Genomic DNA, 21,455 nt, shown 5'->3' with positions numbered 1-21,455 from the left:
TAATATTCATTAATCAAATCAAGAAATGAATAGCCATCATTTAAAAAGTACAACATTACTAAAAGATGACTCCTCATGTTGGAACACAATTTAGTAGAGAAGTATCAACTACCTATTAAGGACTTGTTACTTTGTTTTGTTTTATGTTTTGTTTAAGACAGGGCCTTGAGATATGGATCAGGCTGCCCTAGAACTTGAAATTCTTGTGCCTTAGCCTTCCAAGTTCTGGGATTATGAGCGTGCAGCACTACATCTGACTACTTGTTGAGATTTTTAGCAAACATATGGAGTGTGCGCCCTGCCATTCTTTGTAGAATAACATGCATGACATCAGACTTTTCACTGAAAACAGTTACTTAAGTTGCTTTATTACTGCTACAAATAATCTTTATTTGATGTAATGTAATAAAACATTTTCAAATTTAACAACATGTATTTGACCATAATCATTTAAATTATGAGTTGTAAGTATACACTGTCACTTTAGCAAATCTGCAGTTCGGGAATTTGTACAAGCTTTGTCTGACAGAACAGTGTCCACCTCCCCTCGCAGGACAGGCAGCCCTGCCCAGCATGTGGCCAGGAGCAATGTCAATGACAGCTGGAAGAAGTCCATAGTCCACGCTGGAATTCCATTTAGTCCTCCAAGAGGACAGACGGACCTCTTCATGGTCGGAAAATAATACTCTCTTTCAATTCTCTTTTATCAAATAATAGTTTGCCTTCCTTTTTCCCCTTATAGTTATGGATATTCTTTTTCTGATGTAGGTCTTTCCCTCTCTTCAGATCAGAGTCAGGACATAGTACCATTACAAAGGTAATGCTGGCCACAAAGGAACTCTGTTTCTTTCCCTGCCCTTAATGCCTATCACTTTGTATTGGAAGGAGGAGGGGTTGGGGGAGAGAATAAACCAGGCACACATTTGATTTCAGATACAGAGGACATAAAAACAACTTCCCTTGATGATACCAAATGGTGTTCTGGGGCTATTCCTACAGTGGTCCAGGTGATGTCAAATTCACCCAATGATTGCACTTGAGTTAATGTGTTCCTATTCTGTCTCCAGAAGCACCTAACCATTCATGGAAACCATTATTGCCTTAGGGATCTCACAAAGTCCGCAACACAAAGTTACGGACCTGCCCCAGGGGCTCACTGCACCCTTGTAGATGAGAGTGAACGACATGCCATAATCATGTTAATATACAATGTGGTTACGAAGCACTCACTCTTCATCCAAACTCCTCACAAAAGGAATCCCCTTGCCACTCAGGGCCTCTTTGAAGCAGGAGTGCACGAAATAGCTATTTTCAGATTTTTATGATTCTCTCCATCCTGAGATCTATTCCTGAGCTATACCATCACAATAAGGAAGTCCACAAAGAAAGTACACGGTGAGACGTCACAGAGACCCTGCAGAAAAGCCAAACGATTTGACGGAAGCTTTGAAACAAACACTGCTCTGAGGAATCATTTGTATTAGCTGATGACTGGGTTCTGTTTTCTAACATGACATGCAACATATTCAACACTACGCGTACCGCAGTTTGCTTGAAAAGAGACCCTTCTGTCAGAGCACAAAATATATTTTTTTTTGTCTTGTGAATGATTCCTGAATATTCATCACGATGCCTAGACTCAGAAGCCAGGGAAGTGTGCATTAGAACTTTCTCTCATTTGCATGGATGTGGACAGATGCAAAAGAAAGCACCAGAAACTGCTTCCCTTCTGGAACTCAGTTCTGTGAGTGTGCTTACTGCAGAGATGATCTGGCTGCCTTACATTGAGAATTATTTTCATTTGCACACAATAGCACTGATCCACAGGGGAAATAAAAAGGAGAAGCCACCACCTCCTCCATGAAACACTTTATACAACAGATCACCCCATGTGTCCCCACAAAGGACAGAAGCGGCATTCCAGTGCAGTCTTGGCAAATCATTTCATTCTGCTTCCACCTGTTTTGTCTTGTGTATTTCATCTCCATTATTCCAGTTTGGATTATGAATCATGACCTTTTTTTCTACAGTAGTCAGAGTTTTGTCTACAAGAGAGAGACAGAGACAGAGACAGAGAAAGAAAGAAAGAAAGGGAGAAAGAGAAGAAACATTTTAACAAAACCATTAATATGAGATTTCTCTTTGAGGTGGGTGTTGAAGACATGCCCCAGGCTCCTTGTCCACCTCTATCCAAAGCTGTGGCCCTCTGGTCATGTTTTCTCCTACTGTGAACCCTCCTTACCCCATCTCCCTATGTCCTCTTTTTACTAAAATCCTACCCTTCCTTCAAGACCCATTTCAAATACCACCTCCTTCCTAATTTCCACCATAATCTGCAAGGTTCATTTCTGTTGCATACCCCTCTGTATTGCCTGATTTTACATTGTGCTTGCTCTGTGTGTTATTTATTAGGAAAACAACAAGAAAAGTTAGATAGAGTAAAAGAGAGTAAGGTCAGGGTATAAATCAGTGGAAGAATGCATGCTTAGCATAAGACTCTCTGGTCCTCAGCACAAAAAATAAATAAATAAATAAATAATGGGGGGGGGGGTATTATTTGCCTTTCCTACTTTAAAACTTTAAGGAGCCATTGCAAAGCTAAAATGTAGACAACTGCCAAACATGGAACAAATAAGCTTATATTATTGCTTACTTTTTTAAAGTGCTGAATTTAAGCTAGTTAATGAGGAAAAATAACATTTGGGGATACTTTTATAAGTCCATAAAAAAAGCCATTTGCCAGTTTCTTTAAGAGAGCAACCCATATCCAGTGTTTCAGGAAACTTGATCTTTCTTCCCAGTTCTCTCTGGGACCCATTTCATTTCATTTTTTTTTTTCAAAAAAAATGATTCCCGCAAAGGAAGTGTCCATGATGCTGATTCCCAAAAGCTTCAGCATAAACCCTGGGGTGGCACATTAACAGAATTCACAGCAGAAACCCAAGGTTCTTCTACTATGAGACACTGCTAAGTACCACCGCAATCGACAGGGATTATAAAAGGCTCTTTGAAGAGAAAGACAATACAATCACAAAGGAGAAAAGGGGAAAATGAGAGAAAGAGCTACTTCAAAACAATTTCATGACATTCTTTTATATGGACGTATCTTAGAGACTACTTTTCAGTACCATTTATAAACGGTGTCAGAAATAAGTCATCACAATGCGACACACAAAAGCAATTTATGGCAATTGAAATCCATCAATAAAGCCATCCCATTGAAAAGACAAAAAAAATCTGGGCTTGTAACACATTGTTATGTTTGTTTGTATTATCAGTATCTGAACACTTAGATTTTAAGTGGAAATGATTAAAATTGATAGTAGTGAGTTCAAATTACCAGTACAAAAGTATTCACAACTTCCCCTCACCACCCCCTCTATTCACTCCATCGCTCCAAGGAAAATTCTCCAGTGCCTGCTGGACTCCCAAGGTTCTGGTTATGCTGATCAAGAAAATAGGCAGAAATGGGTAAATATTTAGAAGTAGCAACATGCAGTCTGGTAGACTGTTCACATAGGACAAGAAGAAAACTAGAGGGTAGAAGATAAAATGAAGCCCAAAAGTCAGAGCAAGAAGGAATACAACAGTAATGGAGACCAGAACTTCCAAGCAACCAGAGGGAAAAAGAGCTGAAGAAATTGGAGGGAGAGCCCTGATTAGTCATCGGATGTGTGAGAGCTCAAGAAAAATAGGATTGTAAGGTTTGCTGAGGACTATGGATTGGATGCCTTTTGTCATTCTTCCTGAGATGCCAGAGCAGAGACCGGTCCTATTATTCAGGCCCTATAGAGTATAGCTCAAAAACCCAACCCAAAGGTGCCAAAGAAGAAGTCTCCAAAGCATGACACTTAAGTAATTTTTGGCAATTCAAATCCATAAGTAGTTGCTCAACTAACATTTACCTGAATGCAACTATGCAGCCAGTGGACCTGATTGGGTCTTATTCTAGTTGTAAATCTTTTACTAGTCATCACCTACTACCTCAGCCCGGTGGCCATAAGCTTCCAGGGGGAAAGACTTTCCCATGTTTAGTTTCCTATCCCCACCTTATCTGGTGCCGTTTCTTATACATAGTAGGCCCTCAAATGTTTCTGAAGAAAAAGCCAATGAAGAGACTAATCCATCTAGCCTCTACCTTTTGATTCATCCCACTCGGTGGGATGATTTGGCTTTTGAAAGCTTACTGGGTAGAGGACCAGAGTCTACACTATTCTGAATGTAAATAATCCATTCTGTGGAGCAGCAGCTAGCTACTGATTCAGATAGCTTTCTGTGATATGCTTTAAGAAGTTGCCTGAAGGCTTATCTTGGGGTTCATTTCACCTAACATCAGCTCATCTGACCGTTTCTGCTTGACTCAGACATACACTAGTTATTGCAAATAAAGGAAACCATGGGACCTATGTTTCTTTGGGCCTGGCTTACTTCACTTCATATAATTTCTTCCAAGTCTTTCCATTTCCTAACGAATGGGGCGATGCCATTCTTTCGGATGGAGGCATAGCATTCACTGTGTATATATACCACGTTTTCTTGATCCGTTCACCTACTGAGGGGCATCTGGGCTGGGGAGAAGAGGAAGAGAGTGATAAGTGACCTTACAGCACAAACTCGGGCCTCTCGGGCCTCTCGGCGAGCTTCAGGGCCTCGTGCATGCCCGCCGCCGAGAGCTTCCGGTTGATGTTCCGGTACTGGCACTGGAGCAGGCTGCGGTAGGTGGTCCGCAGGTCCCGGTTGAAGAAGGCATATATAAAAGGGTTAATGAGCGAGTTTGCGTAGCCCAGCCACAGGCATGTCCTTTCCACCCACAGCGGGATGCAGCTGCAGGAGGTGCCGCAGATGAAGGGCCTGGCAGTGGAGAGGAGGAAGAAGGGCAGCCAGCACACGGTGAAGGCCCCGACGATGATGCCCAGGGTGGTGGCTGCTTTCTGTTCCCGCTTAAAGATGGAGATGTTTTTCCTCTCGTGTTTGAGGAGTCTCGAGAGGTTGGCGCACTCCTCCACCTCCTTCTGGAGCCGCCCCATGCCGTTCAGCGAGACGATGCTCTCGGGCTGCACCCGGGGGAAGCCGGGGAACTTGTGCTTGGCGGCGCTCCTGCGCGCCGCCTTGTAGATCTGGTAGTACATGAACAGCATGACCGACATGGGGATGTAGAACGCCACGGCGGTGGAGTAGATGGTGTAGCCGAAGTCCTGGCTGATCAGGCACACCTTGTCGTCATTCACGTTCTGGGCCCACCCGAAGAGCGGCGGCAGGGTGATGGAGGCGGACAGCAGCCAGACCGACAGGATCATCTTTGCCATGCATCTCCCGTTCTGCCTCACCGGGTAGGTGAGCGGCCTCGTGATCCCCAGGTACCTGGGGGAGGAAGGGGAAAGGGACACACGGTGAAGACCGGGGAGGTTCCAGCCCGCCCTCACACCATGATTCCTGGGTGCAGACCGGGGCTCTGAGACGCCACCTCTGACACCGCAAGAGGGGTCTGAGCCGGGACACACCACCGAGACCTCAAACCACTCATCCGGCCACGCGCTGGTCACCCAGACCCCTCTTCCTAACTCCGGGGCAGGCTGAGATCTGAGGATCACCGTCCAGAGCCAGACAGAGGCAGGGAAGCCCACGAGATTTTTATCTCCAGTTGGCCAGAAAAGAAAAGCTGGACGTGGAGGTGTGGTTGAAATGGTAGAACACCCACCCTGAGCAAAAATGCCAAGAGAATGTGGGGGCCCAAGTTCAAATTCCAGTCTGGACACAAAAACACATTTAAAAAAGCTTTGTCCATGTCATCGCTTGTTGCTTGTGGCCAATCATGTTGTCAATGAACTACAATGTGACACCTGGCCTTCCTCCATGACCACGATCAGGACTAAAATCAAGCAGGGGCAAGACATGGAGCCCAATCGGGAACGTTGTAACACATCCTCACAAATGACCAGCGTCTGTCACAATGGCATTATTTTCCCTCTGATCTCAGCAGCCTCAACTCAGGGCAGCTTTAAATTCATTTCAACTGCTTTACATCACATAGATTTGTAAGGTATTTTTTTGTTTGTTTGTTTTTTTAATCCTAGGATTTGGGACTGAAAATAGGAAGTGATTTTTTTTTAATCTTCAGAGAATTCACTCACACCAGAAAAATACCAGAAAAAAAATCGTTAAAATCGAAACAACTTTTGCTTCTTTGCCCAGTTCAGAAAGGGGGAAACGCTGAGAAATATCAGGCAAATCCAATGTTTCCTCTGTGCTTAGTTCTACATAAAGAATAAATACTTCTTCATCTCTGTTATAAAGAATTTATAGTGCAAAAGAAATACAACAAATAGATAATGTCTATATTGTAAAATATATGGTCAAAACCAGAGTATTTCGCAGCTTTTCAATTTTGTTTTTTCCCCTCATATTTAACAGTCTTACCTTCGTTGGGGAAGGATGCAGAAAGCACTTGAGAAACAAAAACATAAAAGCTCATCATTTTGTTGCATTTTTTTTACATTCTTTTAGTATAGCAAAGACATATTCTTGTTACATAAAAGAAAAGGTACAGAGAGTTTCTAACTTGCCAACACCATTTTCTGAAAGCCGATCAACTAGGATGCTAAAATGTAAAATAATCGCTCTAAAAAATTGATACTTAAACTATCACACCAAAATCTAAACCCAGGCTTCCACAATGAAAATTCAATAGAATACTTACAAAATAAAATTAAAATTTAGTAAGAAAGAATATGCATGAACATCATCTCTTCATTCCCTCTACTAATATAGACATTTCTGTGTAACTGGTTCCAGTCACACACATACACACACACACACACACACACACACACACACACACACACACACACAGATACCAAAATCTGCGGATATTCAAGTCACTGATATAAAATGCCATAGTATTTATACCTAACCTACACACATCTTACCATATGCTTTAAATCACATCTAGATTACTTATAATAACTGACATGATTTAAGTACTATATACATAGTTGTAATACTATATTGTCTATGGAATATTCTAAAAAAAAAAAAACAAACAAGTCTACATGTGTTCAGGACAGACACAGCCATAGTATGCCTAAGCATTACAACATTCTATCTGTGGTTGGTTGCATCTGAAGATGAACAACTCACAGATACAAAGGGCTGACTGTATTAAAAGAGCTCCTTTCACATGCTGGGAACTGTCCTAAATGTTGGAGGTATAACAGTAGATGAAAGAGGCAAAATTTTGTGGAAATGGACACAAGAAGAAATCATGCGGAGAGGAAGAAAGGATTGAGCCCAGTAATATGAAGGCAACATCTGGTCCCTTCCAAGAACTTTGGCATTCATGGCTTTACCACTTTCCCTTCCCCTTTTCTTGATGCAACTCACCCAGCAACAGTAGTCTTAGGTTTATCCACTGAAGTTAGGATTATGTTTCAGCTCCAAAACTGAAAGAAGAGTTGGGGGGGAGGGGTATACATGTTTTCTTGAGAATGCAAGAATAAGAGCTGATAAAAAAAAATTACAAAAAGGAACTAGGAAGAACAGAGAAAAAGAAAAGTGGGAAAGAAAGGTGAAATATAAACTAGGATTTGCTTTTTATGGAATTATCTGTGTTTAAAACTACGAGAACAACATATTTGGAAATTTTTCAGATGAAAGAGAGAGAGAGAGAAGAAAGAAAGAAAGAAAGAGAAAGAAAGAAGGAAAGAAAGAAAGAAAGAAAGAAAGATAGATAGATAGATAGATAGATAGATGTTGGCACTGACTGGGGACTCACAAAGAAACTGATCCTAGCCAGGGCTCCATTCAGACAAACCACCACAAAAGGAAATCTCCTTCCCTTGCTTTGCTTAAGACATCCTCTCAACTGTTTCCTGGAGAAAGCCCTTTACACATCCCTCTTGGATCTCTTCCTTGCCCTCTACGAGATCCTGTGGACGTGGCCTGTTGGGATTTTTTCCTCTTGTGTCCTAGCTTCCTTTAACAGGCAATTTCACAGAACTTAAGACTTTTATTCCCCTTCTCTCTGTGTCTATAGCTAAGACATCAAGGGTATGATTCTAATCTGGATTTGGATTGCAAAACACCAGCCAAATCTGAAGTCTCTGGTTCATGAACTAAGCAATCTGAGGTTAGTTCACATATTTCCCCAGGTGGCCACCAGGTGGCAATGGCAGACCACCTTACACCTACATAAGGGGAAAGGGGGTAACAAAATAGAACTACACAGGACACAAAATTATTTGTAGAGTTACCAAAAGAAACAAAAGTTAGCAAGCCTGGAATTCACAGCCCTGTAAACACCTATTTTTGTGGATGGCAATTCTGTTTTCCCTTACACTCTTTCGCATTTTCCATACTGGGAAGAGCAACATACCTTTGAGCTTGATTAAAAATTAAGCATTTCTCCCACCTACATAAATGATACAGAACTAATCCTTAGATATTAATTCAGGGAGTCCTAAAAGATATCTCAGAATGTGGGGAAATCTCATAGTAAGAGCATCTTTACATGTGCTAGTACACTTATCAGATTCTATTTAATAGTCATGGGGTCTTATTCTCTCTGCGTGAGTGTACAAATTACATTCCATAACACTGTTGTACTTTGACCCATTGTGTAACTATTTCAAGTTACATCCTACAGTAAAGTTGTTACATTTACTTCTTTAGTCTACTGAGTGCCACTTCATTAAGACTTCAGAAAGCTAAAACCAACTGAAAGATTACTAGGGGAAAAAAATGTCCACTAAACTGTCTGGATTTAAAATAAAGTCAAGAGCTTATGATTTGAAGGATTAAACATTTTCAAATATAATGGGGAAGTAATTTTTAACAATTCAAAACTATCTAAGGAAAAGCTTTAAAAATGGTGAGGATCTATGTGAATAAAACACAATAAATGCTACTGAACTACATAAAATAATACCTGAATTCATGAAAAATAAATTTTCTTTCTATAATGAGAAAAGTTCATTTTATAAAAGTACCAATCTTCCTTATTAATCATAACTAGCATACAACCCAAACTGTAAACTTACATAGGACTATTAGTTTGGTCAAATGATTTTAAGGTTCATCAAGTCAATTTGTAAAAAGGGACACAATCTGAAAGGAATACAGAAATTAAACTTAATCCCATAAAATAGTTCAAATTCAAAAAACTAAAAGCATAATAATATCTATTCAAAAACAGAAGAGGTCCAATAAATTAACTCAAATATGTAAGGGAATTTAAAATTACAGGATTCTGTTTAAATCAGCAATAAAAGATTGGTTATTCATGCATTCTGGCATCTATTTGTAATAAAAAAATAATCTTATCTTCTTGTCTTTTACCTTATTAAATATAAATCCTAGATAGATCAAAGATTACCATGAAAAATTAAAGCTTAAGATTACTGTGACAAAATACAAGTATTTCTTCAATCCTGAAATGACAAAGGCTGTTCTTAACTAGGATAAAAGTTTGACATTATAAAGTGACACAGTGACACATTTTACTGACAAAAATTTTTATGCATGAAAAGAAATAAATGATCATTTAATTTAAAAATCACTACACACAGAGTTAAAAGTAAATGCAACCAACAATATTCCAGTACTGAAAGGTCTCTCTTTCAGGTCAATAACAAAGATTACCATTCCAATAAAACAACTGAACAAAAACCAAAGACAAATACTAATAGCTAATATGTGGAATCGATCAATAATCAGAGATGAAAAATTTAACACAATGATGTACATTTCAATCATTTAGATTTTTAAGAAAGACAAAATCCAATACCGGGAAACTTCAGGACAAAAACCAGGCTCTCTATTACTTTGCTAGCAGAATTGCCAACAGAGATAACAACTCTACAGGATGTTTTAGCAGTTGATATATATCAACACTCACTCTTTGGCTCAGCAAGCAGACTTTTCAGGATTTTATAAAGGTCATTATGCAAATGCAAAATAGCTAGTATACAAAGACATTAGCAAAAAACATCCAAGAGGGGAAAAAGAGATGCAATCTATGTAGATATAAATAGATTAAATACATGAATTATACCCAGTAATGTACAGATGTGTTTGCAGGCGATGATTCAAAATTCTAATTTAGCCAGGTATAACGATACATTCCTATAATCTCAGCACTGAGAAGGCTAAAATAGGAGCTTGAGCTAGTGAGACTGTTTCAAAAGATCAACACAAAAAAAAAAGAAAAGAAAAATCTAAAAACTCTAAACCCCAAAAACCAAAGTGATAATGTACATGTAAGTTTCCTGACAGAAGAGTGATAGAAAAATGGCACTTAGACTATAAAACATAAATAGAATATATCATAAAATATATGAAATATTTAACATAAAGTTGTGTGTATGTATGAACTAATAATCTCCACAAGAATATCCACCAAAATTACAATTGCAGTTTTATCTGAGTTGCAAGCCATTTGCCATTTCTCTTTATAACTTTCTATACATGAATATTTGTTTGTACCAGTCCTAGGGCTCAAACTCAGGGCCTAGGTACTTTCCCTGAGCTTGTCTGCTCAAGGCTAGCACCTTAACACTTGAGCCACAATTCCACTTATGGCTTATATGGTGCTTAATTGGAGATGGTTCTCAGAGACTTTCCTGCCAGGGCTGGCTTCAAACCACAATCCTTAGATCTCAGCCTCCTAAGTAGCTAAGATTACAGGTGAGCCACCAGCGCCCAGCTATGATAGCACTTAGGCTCTGAGTTTAAGCCCTATGATCAATTGAAAACAAAAAAAATGGGGTTTTAAAATTAAGAATAAAATGAGGGAGAGTCTGTGATTCCCAAATTATGTAAGTGGCTGACAGCAGAGACAATATGGTTCTCAAAAATCCTTAAAATCAATAATTAAATCTTATATTGTTTTATGTATCTGTCAAAAGTGTTTATCATATTCATAAATTTGAATGAATAAATGAAACTCATTGGTATTTGAAATCCTACAATTAACTATGTAAAGTAATACTGGCATTCAAGAAAGTGCTTATTCAAATTGTACATTCACCCAAACCTTGTAGAGGACAAATCTTACCTTCAAGACAGAGAAAGGGAAAAAAAGGCCTAGATTATTTCTGAATATTACTTAATATGCATGGTTAATATTTATCACACTGAAATTTATGCTCACTATTAATTAGAAAGCAGGGTGCTTTTAAAGCCTTCCGACTTTAACATTAAAATGCATGGAAATGTATAAAGTAAATCTCAGAGACAAAGGAGAAAACGTACTATATAATTGAGAAATGTCTGCAATGCACATCAGGGGTTGTATAGAAGTAAGAATTAATTGAGAGAACAAGAGGATTAGGAACTATAATCTGCTCAGAAAGGGACTGGAAGCAAATCACCTCTGCTGCCTGTCTTCCATGCTAACTTCATAAAAATTGTAGAATATGGTTCTTTAATTAAATGGCTTTTCCTAATTTTTATTGCTATGGGATAAAAGAAACTTGGTGGAAATGCTGTGGCTCTCTGGGTGTACAGTTTAGAGGAGACCTCTTCCAGAAGATCTCTTCCTTTAGAGAAGGAAAAATTCACCAGACTTTGTGGACTACAGGAGTGGTTCCACAAACTGCTGAATTATCAGAATAACCAAAAAGCCACGGAAGCACGCTGATTCCCAAACCATCCTTCTCTTTTTATAAGGACTGAAGACTCAGGGTTGTGGATTTAAAGTTGTCTGTCCTGGGTTTTTGTTCCACATGCTGTTGTCAAAAGTCATCTTCCTCCATTCATTTCCAAGAAATTGAAAGCAACCCTGGGAAGGGCTAGTTCTTTTCTTTTATACATGTTCTGCTTCCAGTCTGGCCTGATAAAGACATCATAAATCACATTTCCATTACCTCCACTAAACAATTCTCTTACCCAGTAGATGAACGAGTCATGGCTTTTATGTCTTAAGGAGTAGATTTCTTTGTTTAAAAAATATGTATAATATACAACAAGGTTTTGTAAACCATTTGGATCATGGCTCACTATAAGAAATGAAACATTCAGCCTTTTTAAATGCTGGTCTTAATGCACAAAATTGATTATATAACCCAATAATGGATCATGGTGCGAAATTATTTATCTTCAATAAATATATGAGAAGGTAACCAACATCTTGAGTCATTGGGGAAATGTAAATTAAAAGCATAGTGGGAGGTCCTGGCCATGAGACTAGTTAAAATTGACCATGAGGATGGTAAAATCTTTAAAATCAAGTGTTCTGTAATGACATGGCACAAGTATAATTCTCATAGGCTCCTGGTAGGACTGTAAACTGATGACATGGCTAACTTTGGAAAACTATTTTTAATATGTGCTAAAGCTGAGGGAAACATACTCTATGATTCAGCAATTCTTCTAGGTATAGACTGAATATTATATCCAAAATACAAGAATATTCATAGCAGCACAACTGGCAGGAACTCCTAGTGAAACAACTTATACTGTAGGAGTGAAGTGAGTACCAATCTTCGATAGGAAAGTGGCACATAACCAGGGTGTGCTGATGTGATGGAATTCTAAGAAATGAGAATGAACTGTTGCTGCGCCATCGCTATGGATGATTCTCATGAGCATGATGTTGAACTTAAGAAACCAAAACTAAAAGAAAATGTTCAAAAACAGCAAAATTTACCTATGTACCAAAATAAGAATAGACGTTAACTGGAGAAAAGAGGAGGACGTTAGTGCATAAGAAAGTGTGAGGAAAATATGGAGTTCTGGAATGTCCTATTTCTTTATCTAGATGGGTATGCTTGCTTTTTAAAAATTAAACAAAATTGAGAATGGTGACACACATCTGTAATTCCAGTGCTCAGGAGGCTGAGTAAGAAGGATCATTAGGACTGAGTCCAACCCAAGTTATAAAGTAAGACCATGTCTCTAAAAGAAAAGAACATTAAACAAGCTGTTTAGTTCTAATTTGTGCAGTGTTCTAGATGCAGGAAACTTTATGTGTCTATTAAAAGTGAAATTTCAAAAATACAATTGACATCACTTGCCATTAACCTAGTTGTGGATCTGTTCTCTAAAACCATTATTACAATGGTGCTCAACTACACTTTTAAGCCATTTTCAACCGTGTTTCCAAGCTGCAATTAGAGTTAAAGCTAAACAATCTAAATTCCTCATTCTAACATCAATATTGTGGCAGAAAGGTGGGCAGAACAGAGGAAAAAAGCAAACAAGTCCAACATTGGAAATAGAACTTCAAAGCCTCTTTGAGAAAATATATTTTTATTTTATTGCACAGGTGATGTGCAGAGGGGTTACAGTTACATAAGTAAGGAAATGATGACAATTCTTGTGGAACATTGTTACCCTCTGCCTCATTTTCTCCCACTTTCACTCCCCCTTGATTCCCCTGCCCCCAAATTATAAAGTTAATTTCCAACATAGTGTCTTGTGAGTTTCGTTATTGCATTGGTACACCCTTTGTCTTCTGACTCACCATTTCTGTGATTTCCCCTTCCCATCTCCAAGTTAGATAAACTCAAAGGGTACTGAAATCAAAAGCAGTGGCAACAGGGGATAAAATAGAAAAAGAAAAGGAGAGGAAAAGAAAGTAGAAGAAAGGAGAGGAGAGGAACAAATAACTGCAAATAGTACAGTCAAAAATACCTCGTTTCCATATCTTGGAGTTCATTTCGATTAGCATCAATTTATATGATCATATGAACATAGCTATTGAGTTATTTGATCTTCTGCTAGGGCTATCCTAGACATATATTCATTATTACAAATGAGGGGGACTATGTTTCTTTGGGTCTGGCTTACTTCACTTGATAGGATTTTTTCCAAGTTGATACCATTCTTTCTGATGAAAGCATAGAATTCCAATATGTACATAATACCACATTTTCTTGATCCATTCATTTACTAAGGGGCATCTTGGCTGATTCCATTACCTTAGCTATGGTAAATAATGCTGCAATGAACATAGTTATGCTGATAGCTTTAGTGTGGCCTTGACCCAGAAATCTCACTCCTAGGCATTTACCAAAAATGTAATATTAATATAAAATAAGAAATTAGAGTTTCCCTATCGAGAGCTAGACTCACTTAAAACAAATCAGTTAAACCTATAGATATTTAAAAATTCATATCTGTATTAGCTTTCTGTTGCTTCATTAAAAGTCATAACTTGAAACAACAGCAATTTACTATATCACAACTCTGTAAAGTCAAGTGTCCAGCCACAGTTCAACTTGGATCCTCAACCTGAATCTTAACAGGCTGAATCAAGGTGTGGGCCAGGGCTGTGTTGCTATGAGACTCAGAGTCCTCCAAATATATGTGGTTGTTGGCAGAATTCACGTCCTTATAGCTGTAGAACTCATGAAGGTTATATCTTGAAGGCCACAGGAGAGCATCTGCTGTAGTTTCAAATCTCTTGGACTCGGAGCTGGGAAGGTGACTCAATGGTAGAGTGCTTGCCTTGCTTGCATGAGGCCCTGGGTTCATTTCCTCAGCACCACATTAGCCATAAAAGCCAGAAGTGGCGCTGTGGCTCAAGTGGTAAAGCACTAGCCTTGAGCTGAAGAGCTGAGGGACAGTGCCCAGGCCCAAAGATCAGGCTCCATGACCGACACACACAACACAAAAATCTCTTGGACTTGCAGATTCTCCTTGAAAAGGGCTTACCTGATTAGATCAGGCCCACCATCATTCAAAGACAAGGGATTATACTAGGCATAAGAACCAGAGTAGACAGGAAATGTACTCAATACCTTGCTCATGTAACTGTAACCCCTCTGTACAGTATTTTTACAATAAAAAAATTTAAAAAAGAGCCAGGGTAATGGAATCACTGGGTCATCTTAAATTTCTGCTACCACAAGCCCAGTGTGATAGCAGAAGCCAAGAACATCATCTTCCACCAACAGGATCAAGCAAAGACCTATTTGACACCTGTGAAGTTGAGACAAGCCTTCCAATGAGACTAATCTTGTCTATACTCTCTCATTAGACAGTCATTTTTGTTGCATTTTTCTGTCATTCCATATTTCTCTAATTGTCAACTTGCAGGTTTTGCCTATCTAAGTTATATCTGAATTTACTGACTTTTCTGAATTTTCCCACCCAAGAAGTTAGCCTTTCAATTCCTCAGAGAAAAATATAAATAAATGAGAACAGATAATTAAAATTTTACCACCAAACACTAAAAGAAAGTAGTGTCATAAACCCTTGGCTAAAATGTCAAAATGTTATGGAAGAGATAAAATTTCTGTTTTACGATGTCATTGAGTGGCATACTGAAGAAGCTTTAGGGGTTTTTTTGACATAGTTGGAAAAAACTGATATAGAATGACAATCCACAAGACCTATTCCAATAAAATCAAGCCAAAATGCAAGACATACTGCTGATCAAGTGTGTCCAATTTTAAGGACTTTTCCTGTAGGCATCCCTAAGAATTCTCACTTCCATCTCGTTGGACCATGTGATATGACCACCATAATGCTAATAGAGGCTCAGAGATAAGTATTTGATGATCTGAAAGCACTGTCATCCTGAGCAAAGCAGGATCTGTTAAGAAAAAAAAGGAAAGAATTGCTTTGGAGAAGTCAAGCAGAAGTTGTATGGAAGTGGATACATCACACAGTTAAGGAGAACAGGAAATTGGTTCCTATATCCGTGTGTTCATAGAACAATGGGAAGGGAGATGAAGATAGGATCAATAGGATTTATGTCAAGAATAACAATAACCTTCCCACCCACTATGCCAAATCACATATATATGCCTCTTCCTTTCTTCCTCCTCAATGTTGAAACTTCTTCCATGCACAGTTGCATTGGTAAATTTCCTACAATTTTTTTTCCTCTTCCATTACTCTTGAAGAGGGTTCTAACTAGCTGAACCATGTATCCCACAGGACAGGGAGGAAGACATAATTCTTTTCATTGAAGACATTCTGACATAGAGAATCCTTTCCTGAACATGAGGCTCTTGATTAGTCTCCTAAAACAGAGACTCTTCAATTAAGTCTTAACTGCTTTCATGGCTCCTTCAAATACACTGGGCTTCCACAGAAGTATACAGTGGGTACTCACTCTCTACCTTTATAATTAATCCATACTTCTTCACACTTGCCAGCACTTACCATTTCTTTTTTGCAAATTTTATTTTATTGTAAATATGATGTACAGAGGGGTTATAGTTGCATGAGTAAGGCAATGAGTACATTTATTCATTACCATTTCTTATATTATATTTTTCTATCTATTCCACCATGAAACTTGGCTTCATACACTTAATACCATGTGGTCCCTTCCACCAGTTTCTCCCAACTCAAGCCTAAAAGAATCACTTTTTCAGCTTTTCGGAGAGTGGCCCCACACCCTCCAAACACAACTTCAAAACATTCGCCCTCTAGCCTCAAATGCCCTGACCTTTAACTTGTTCCTGCAAGCCCTCAAACTAGTGCCATCGCCTCTGCTGGAGAAATGAACAAGTGCCCTTAATTTTCTACCTAGTGTACTAGGTTGGGAGAAGCAACTGGGAAGAGTTGTAGGACATTTACTTATGCAGGTGTACATAGAAGAATCTTCATCATTGACTGAAAGGGAGGAGATAATGCATCATATGTGATTTGGGGTGGTAGGTGGGGAGATGCCACTGCTATTTCTTGATACAAATCCAGAAAGAGTTGCTGCCCTGATTCTGGCTGGGAAGGCTGGTGAGCTACAAAACAGGGAGTGTACACAATATGCCACTTCATGAAGTTTCTTATATTGTCCCAGCAGCAATCCCTGAGAAAATCTGTGAGCCTGATGAAACTCTTTGAAAGATTTTCACATTTTTTTTGTCCTTAGGAACACTTACAGCAAACAAAGAGAGGCCAACATGATCAGGAATCACACAATGAAACCCCATCTACTTCTAAATCTGCTAAGAAGTAAAATCTGATGAGACTTTGTGATGCAATCAGTGTTTTGTCGCAGGGAGAAAACAGCAAGAGACAGACAAGGCTCTCTCCTGCCTTTCACATCCACCTCCCTGCCTCTAGTTTTTTTCATTTCTCAAATACCATACCAGTCTAAAGAAGCTAGATCTCTGTCTCGCTCTGTGTCTCTCTCTGACTCTGTCTCTGTCTCTGTCTCTGTCTCTCTCTCTCTCTCTCTCTCTCTCTCTCACACACACACAATTGCTTTTCACTCCTGTTAACTCTTCTCTCAGCCCAAGAGATGCTCCAGGCCAATTCTCAGTGAGATATCTACATAGCAGCCTTGTCTCTCATGTACCCAGAGGAAGAAAATTAGCAATATTGGAGAATATCTGACACATTATTTTCACCTAAATACTTTAGGGTAGTGAGACCCTCTGCCTGGATGACCTATAACCCTTTTCTTGATGAATCTCTATTCCAGTCAGTCATTTTCCCCACTCCAGCTGTACCCAAGCCTAGAACTCTGATCTTAAAATGGCCCTGGTCACATTATGTTATTTGTCTACCTCACTCACAAAATTATAAGCTGCAAAAAATATATCTTTCTTTTTAAAATTTAAGTATGGAGTTCAGTGGGTGTCACATGGTAAGGAATTCAGAAATGTGTGATAACTGATTTAATGAATAATCACATAGAAGTCCAAGGAGTTCCAAGGGACAGTGAGCAATGGAACTGACCACCTTCAGTATCACGTCAACCTACAATAGGAATGGCAAAATGAAACAGATGCAATCTGTCCTCTTGTCTCAGCAATAGGAAACATTCCAGTGCCTGGAACACTGAAGGATTCCATATGCTTCAGTCTCCTGTCCCTTAGAAGTGTTCTATTGGTTTCAAGAAGATAATAGAGATAAACCAGACTCCATCACAAGGAATGGTAGGTTTCAACACTGACATCTTTCTCACTTTTTAATGCTGAAAAACTGATAGATGACTAGAAAAAAATCTCAAATAATACAGAACTGAAAAGTGATGTTTCCTTCCTCCATTTCTACCCTAGATCTCCAATATGGCATTCTCCAACAGTGCATTCTTCCAGAAATTCTGTGTGCCTGCTGTATTCACATATTGAAAAATAATCTTTGCCTATAAATGAGACCATATTCTTTCTATATGTTCTACATCTTGGACTTTTCTCTTTACATTATATCTTAAGTACATAAAATTATACATATACGTATATATGTGTGTATACATTTTTTGAGACAAGGTCTGACTATGTATTTCAGACTAACCTTTAGCTCATGATCCTCCTTTTTCAGTCTCCCAAGTGCTCGGACTCCACAGATGCACCTCCATGCCCTGCCAATCAATATGTCTTTACACACGCTAGTGAAGAGTTTCCATTTGATCTTGGGACTTCTTTTAAGAAACTGACTTAACTACTTTAGATTTTTATACTCTATTTTTTCTGAAGCCATCCCAAATGAGCTGTGAGACAGTAGGAGGAAGTCAAAGAAGCAGAACCCATGAAAAATGAAATTGTTTTAGTAGTGTGCTTTTATCTTAGTACTTTGGGTCTCATACAAGTTAATTTTTTCCAAAATATACCATTCTGTGTAAACAAGAAAGATGGTTGTAGTAAAGAAATAGTCAATATTATTCGAAGTTCTCCAGAAATAATAAAATGTATGTAATTTAGGATGGTATTTATTAGAGTGCTTATAGGATTGCAAGCTAAATTGTCCCTCAATTCTGCAAATTGGGAAGCTGGAGCAACCCAGTCCAAGAAACTGGACAGCAGAAAGTAAGAAAGACCAATGGCGCAGCCCCAGTACCAAGCTGAAGGCCTAGGAATTCCCCAGAGAATGACTGCTACAATTTCACATTCAACAGCTGAAGACTGTGGTCCACAAGTGACAGCAGCAGAAGAAAAATATTGTGTCCAGTCTAGAAAGGTTGAGCATGTATGCCCACTGAAGCTTTCCCCTTCTGTTTCATTGTTCCATCCAGGCCCCTTCTTGTGCATTATTCCACCCACATTCAGGAGGGTCCTCCTCTCTCTGTTTGCTGACATACATGTCCATCATCCCAGGAAACACCTTCACTGTTTCATAAAGAATTACACATTACCAACTTTCTACCAAACTTTCTCTAAACTCAGGTTCATAACTGACATTAACCGTCACAATATAATTCTATTTATGCAATGTAGAAAAGAATATAGCTTTTATATTTTATATTCATATATAAACGTATTAGTTGTTGGGGTTTTTGAGACAGTGTCTCACTACATACCATCTGTATGTAGTCCATACTGATATGGAACTCAATATGTAGCCCAGGCTGACCTCAAACCCATAGTCCTCCAGCCTCAGCCCCCTAAGTACTAGAATACAGGCAAACCTTTGCACTTGATTTCATTTAGCTATATTTTCTTGCACATTTATCAGCATGAATTTCCTCATTTATAAAATAAGACTTAATAACAGGACATAATGCATGGACATGTACTTCATATGATATGAATATTAAGATATAATTTGTATCATATTTACTTAAATTTTTGATTGACATATACTAATTCAGTGTGCTACTGTTCATTCATACAACATCAGCATGCATCACTTACACCCTCCCTGCCTTCCACCTCTTGACCTCTAGAAATCACTACTCTACATTTATCTCAATGTGTTTTGCTTTGTTTTACTTCAACATATGAAAAGGAACACACAATACTGGGTTTTGTATGTCTAGCTTATCTCATTTAAAGAAATATATAAAAGCCGGGTTTTGGTGGCTCACGCCTGTAATCCTAGCTACTCAGGAGGCTGAGATCTGAGGATCATGGTTCAAAGCCAGCCCAGGCAGGAAAGTCCATGAGACTCTTATCTCCAATAAACCAATAGAAAACTAGAAGTGGCACTGTGGCTTAAGCAGTAGAGCGCTCGCCTTGAGCTGAAGAGCACAGGGACAGCGCCCAAGCCCAGGGTTCAAGCCCCATGACTGACAAAAGAAAACAAAAAGAAATATATAAAGGTACATTATTCCTTCTGCTGCAAATGACAGGATTTGATTATTCTTTATTTTCTAAGTATTCTACCTTTGTACACACACACATATTCTTTATCCATTCATCCACCATAGGCACGTAAATTAATTCTGTATTTTAGCTATTATGAATGGTACCATCGTGAATGTGGGTGTGCAGGTTATCTCTCTGAAATGGCCTACATTCTTCTGGATACTATGCCAATGGCTCTGCTTCTCAGAGAGGGAACTGAGAAGCTTCCAGAGGCAATGAAGTTCAGGAAGGTGAGCTCCAAATCAAGCCCACTGGATTCAAACCCAACTTCTAACTCTTAAAACTACAAAGAGCAATTTAATCTCTAAGGTCTCATTACCTCATCTTTATCATAGGGTTAATAATAGTACTTATGTGCCAGGCGCCAGTGGCTCACACCTGTAATCCTAGCTACTCAGGATGCTGAGATCTGATGATCACTGTTCAAAGCCAGTCCTAGCAGGAAAGTCCGTGAAACTCTTATCTCCAATAAACTACCAGAAAACTGGAAATAGCTCTGTAGCTCAAGTGGTAGAGCACTAGCCTTGAGCTGAAGAGCTGAGAGACAGCACTCAGGCCTAGAGTTCAAGCCCCACGACCAACAAAAATAATAATAATAATGATAATAATAATAATAATACTTATGTAAGAAAATTATGATAAAGGAAAAAAATCCTCATTTGGTACTCTATAACGCATAAAACACAGTAGGCATGCTTTAATAAGCATAAATTGTGATGCTAGCTGCTATACTTTGGCTCTTCTGAAGGCCCCTATGTTAAAGGCTTGCTCTTCAGCTCCTGGTACTATTGGAAGGTGATACAAACAAAGTGGTAGGGCCTAGTGGTAAGTTTTAGGTCACTGGGGAAGTGCTTCAAAGGGAATCCTGGACACACTCTTCCTTTTCTTTCATTCCTCAGCCATGAGATGAATGGTGTTGTTCTGTCACTCCCACCAGAAGTGCAGCCCCTCCACCAAGAGGCCTAAAAGAGGTCTGCCAAGCATGGACTGGAACCTCTACAACAACTGTCAGCCAAAATAAACCTTTTCTCTTCAGGAGTCAATTATCTCAGTTATTGCAGTAATGGAAAGCTGACTCACACAGTGTCAATGATGGAGCTTAACTTCTCCAAATGCCTTATAATTCCAGATTTGTTCTTATAAGGCCATCTCAATAAATAGCCTTACTCCTTTCAGAGGAAAAGCATTCTTAAAATACTGTACCAGTGTTCTTTAATGGTCAACTAAATGGAGGCAAAATGTTTTAAAACCCTGTCCCAGGGGAGTGCTTCTGAGGCTGGGCACTGTCCTTTACATGTTCACTCAAGAACGGTGCTCTACAATTGAGCCACAGTGCCACTTCTGGCTTTGGCTGGATAAATGGAAATAAGAGTCTCTTGTACTTTGCTGCCCAGACTGGCTTCGAACCACCATCCTCAGATCTCAGCCTCCTAAGTAGCTAGGATTACAGGCAGGAGCCACTGGCATCCAGTT

The 21,455-nt window shown here is 39.0% G+C and overlaps 1 protein-coding gene across 1 annotated transcript in view; it reads right to left on the bottom strand.

Moving 5' to 3' along the window:
- Nucleotides 1-436: 436 nt before the first annotated feature.
- The window catches only part of Htr7 (5-hydroxytryptamine receptor 7), an 85,548-nt gene continuing 64,529 nt past the window's right edge, over nucleotides 437-21,455 (bottom strand). The window contains exons 2-3 of the mRNA XM_042689387.1: nucleotides 4,606-5,361; nucleotides 437-2,045 (exon numbers count right to left, since the gene is read on the bottom strand). Of these exons, the coding sequence (XP_042545321.1) occupies nucleotides 2,003-2,045; nucleotides 4,606-5,361 (799 nt within the window). The 3' untranslated portion in view covers nucleotides 437-2,002. The remainder of the gene's footprint in view (nucleotides 2,046-4,605; nucleotides 5,362-21,455) is intronic.

This window comes from Dipodomys spectabilis, unplaced genomic scaffold (genome assembly GCF_019054845.1).
Source record: "Dipodomys spectabilis isolate Male_0828 unplaced genomic scaffold, ASM1905484v1 ptg000125l, whole genome shotgun sequence".
Taxonomy (NCBI): Eukaryota; Metazoa; Chordata; class Mammalia; order Rodentia; family Heteromyidae; genus Dipodomys; species Dipodomys spectabilis.
Note: the sequence above shows the minus strand (reverse complement) of the source record. Positions and strands in the feature narration are given on the sequence as shown.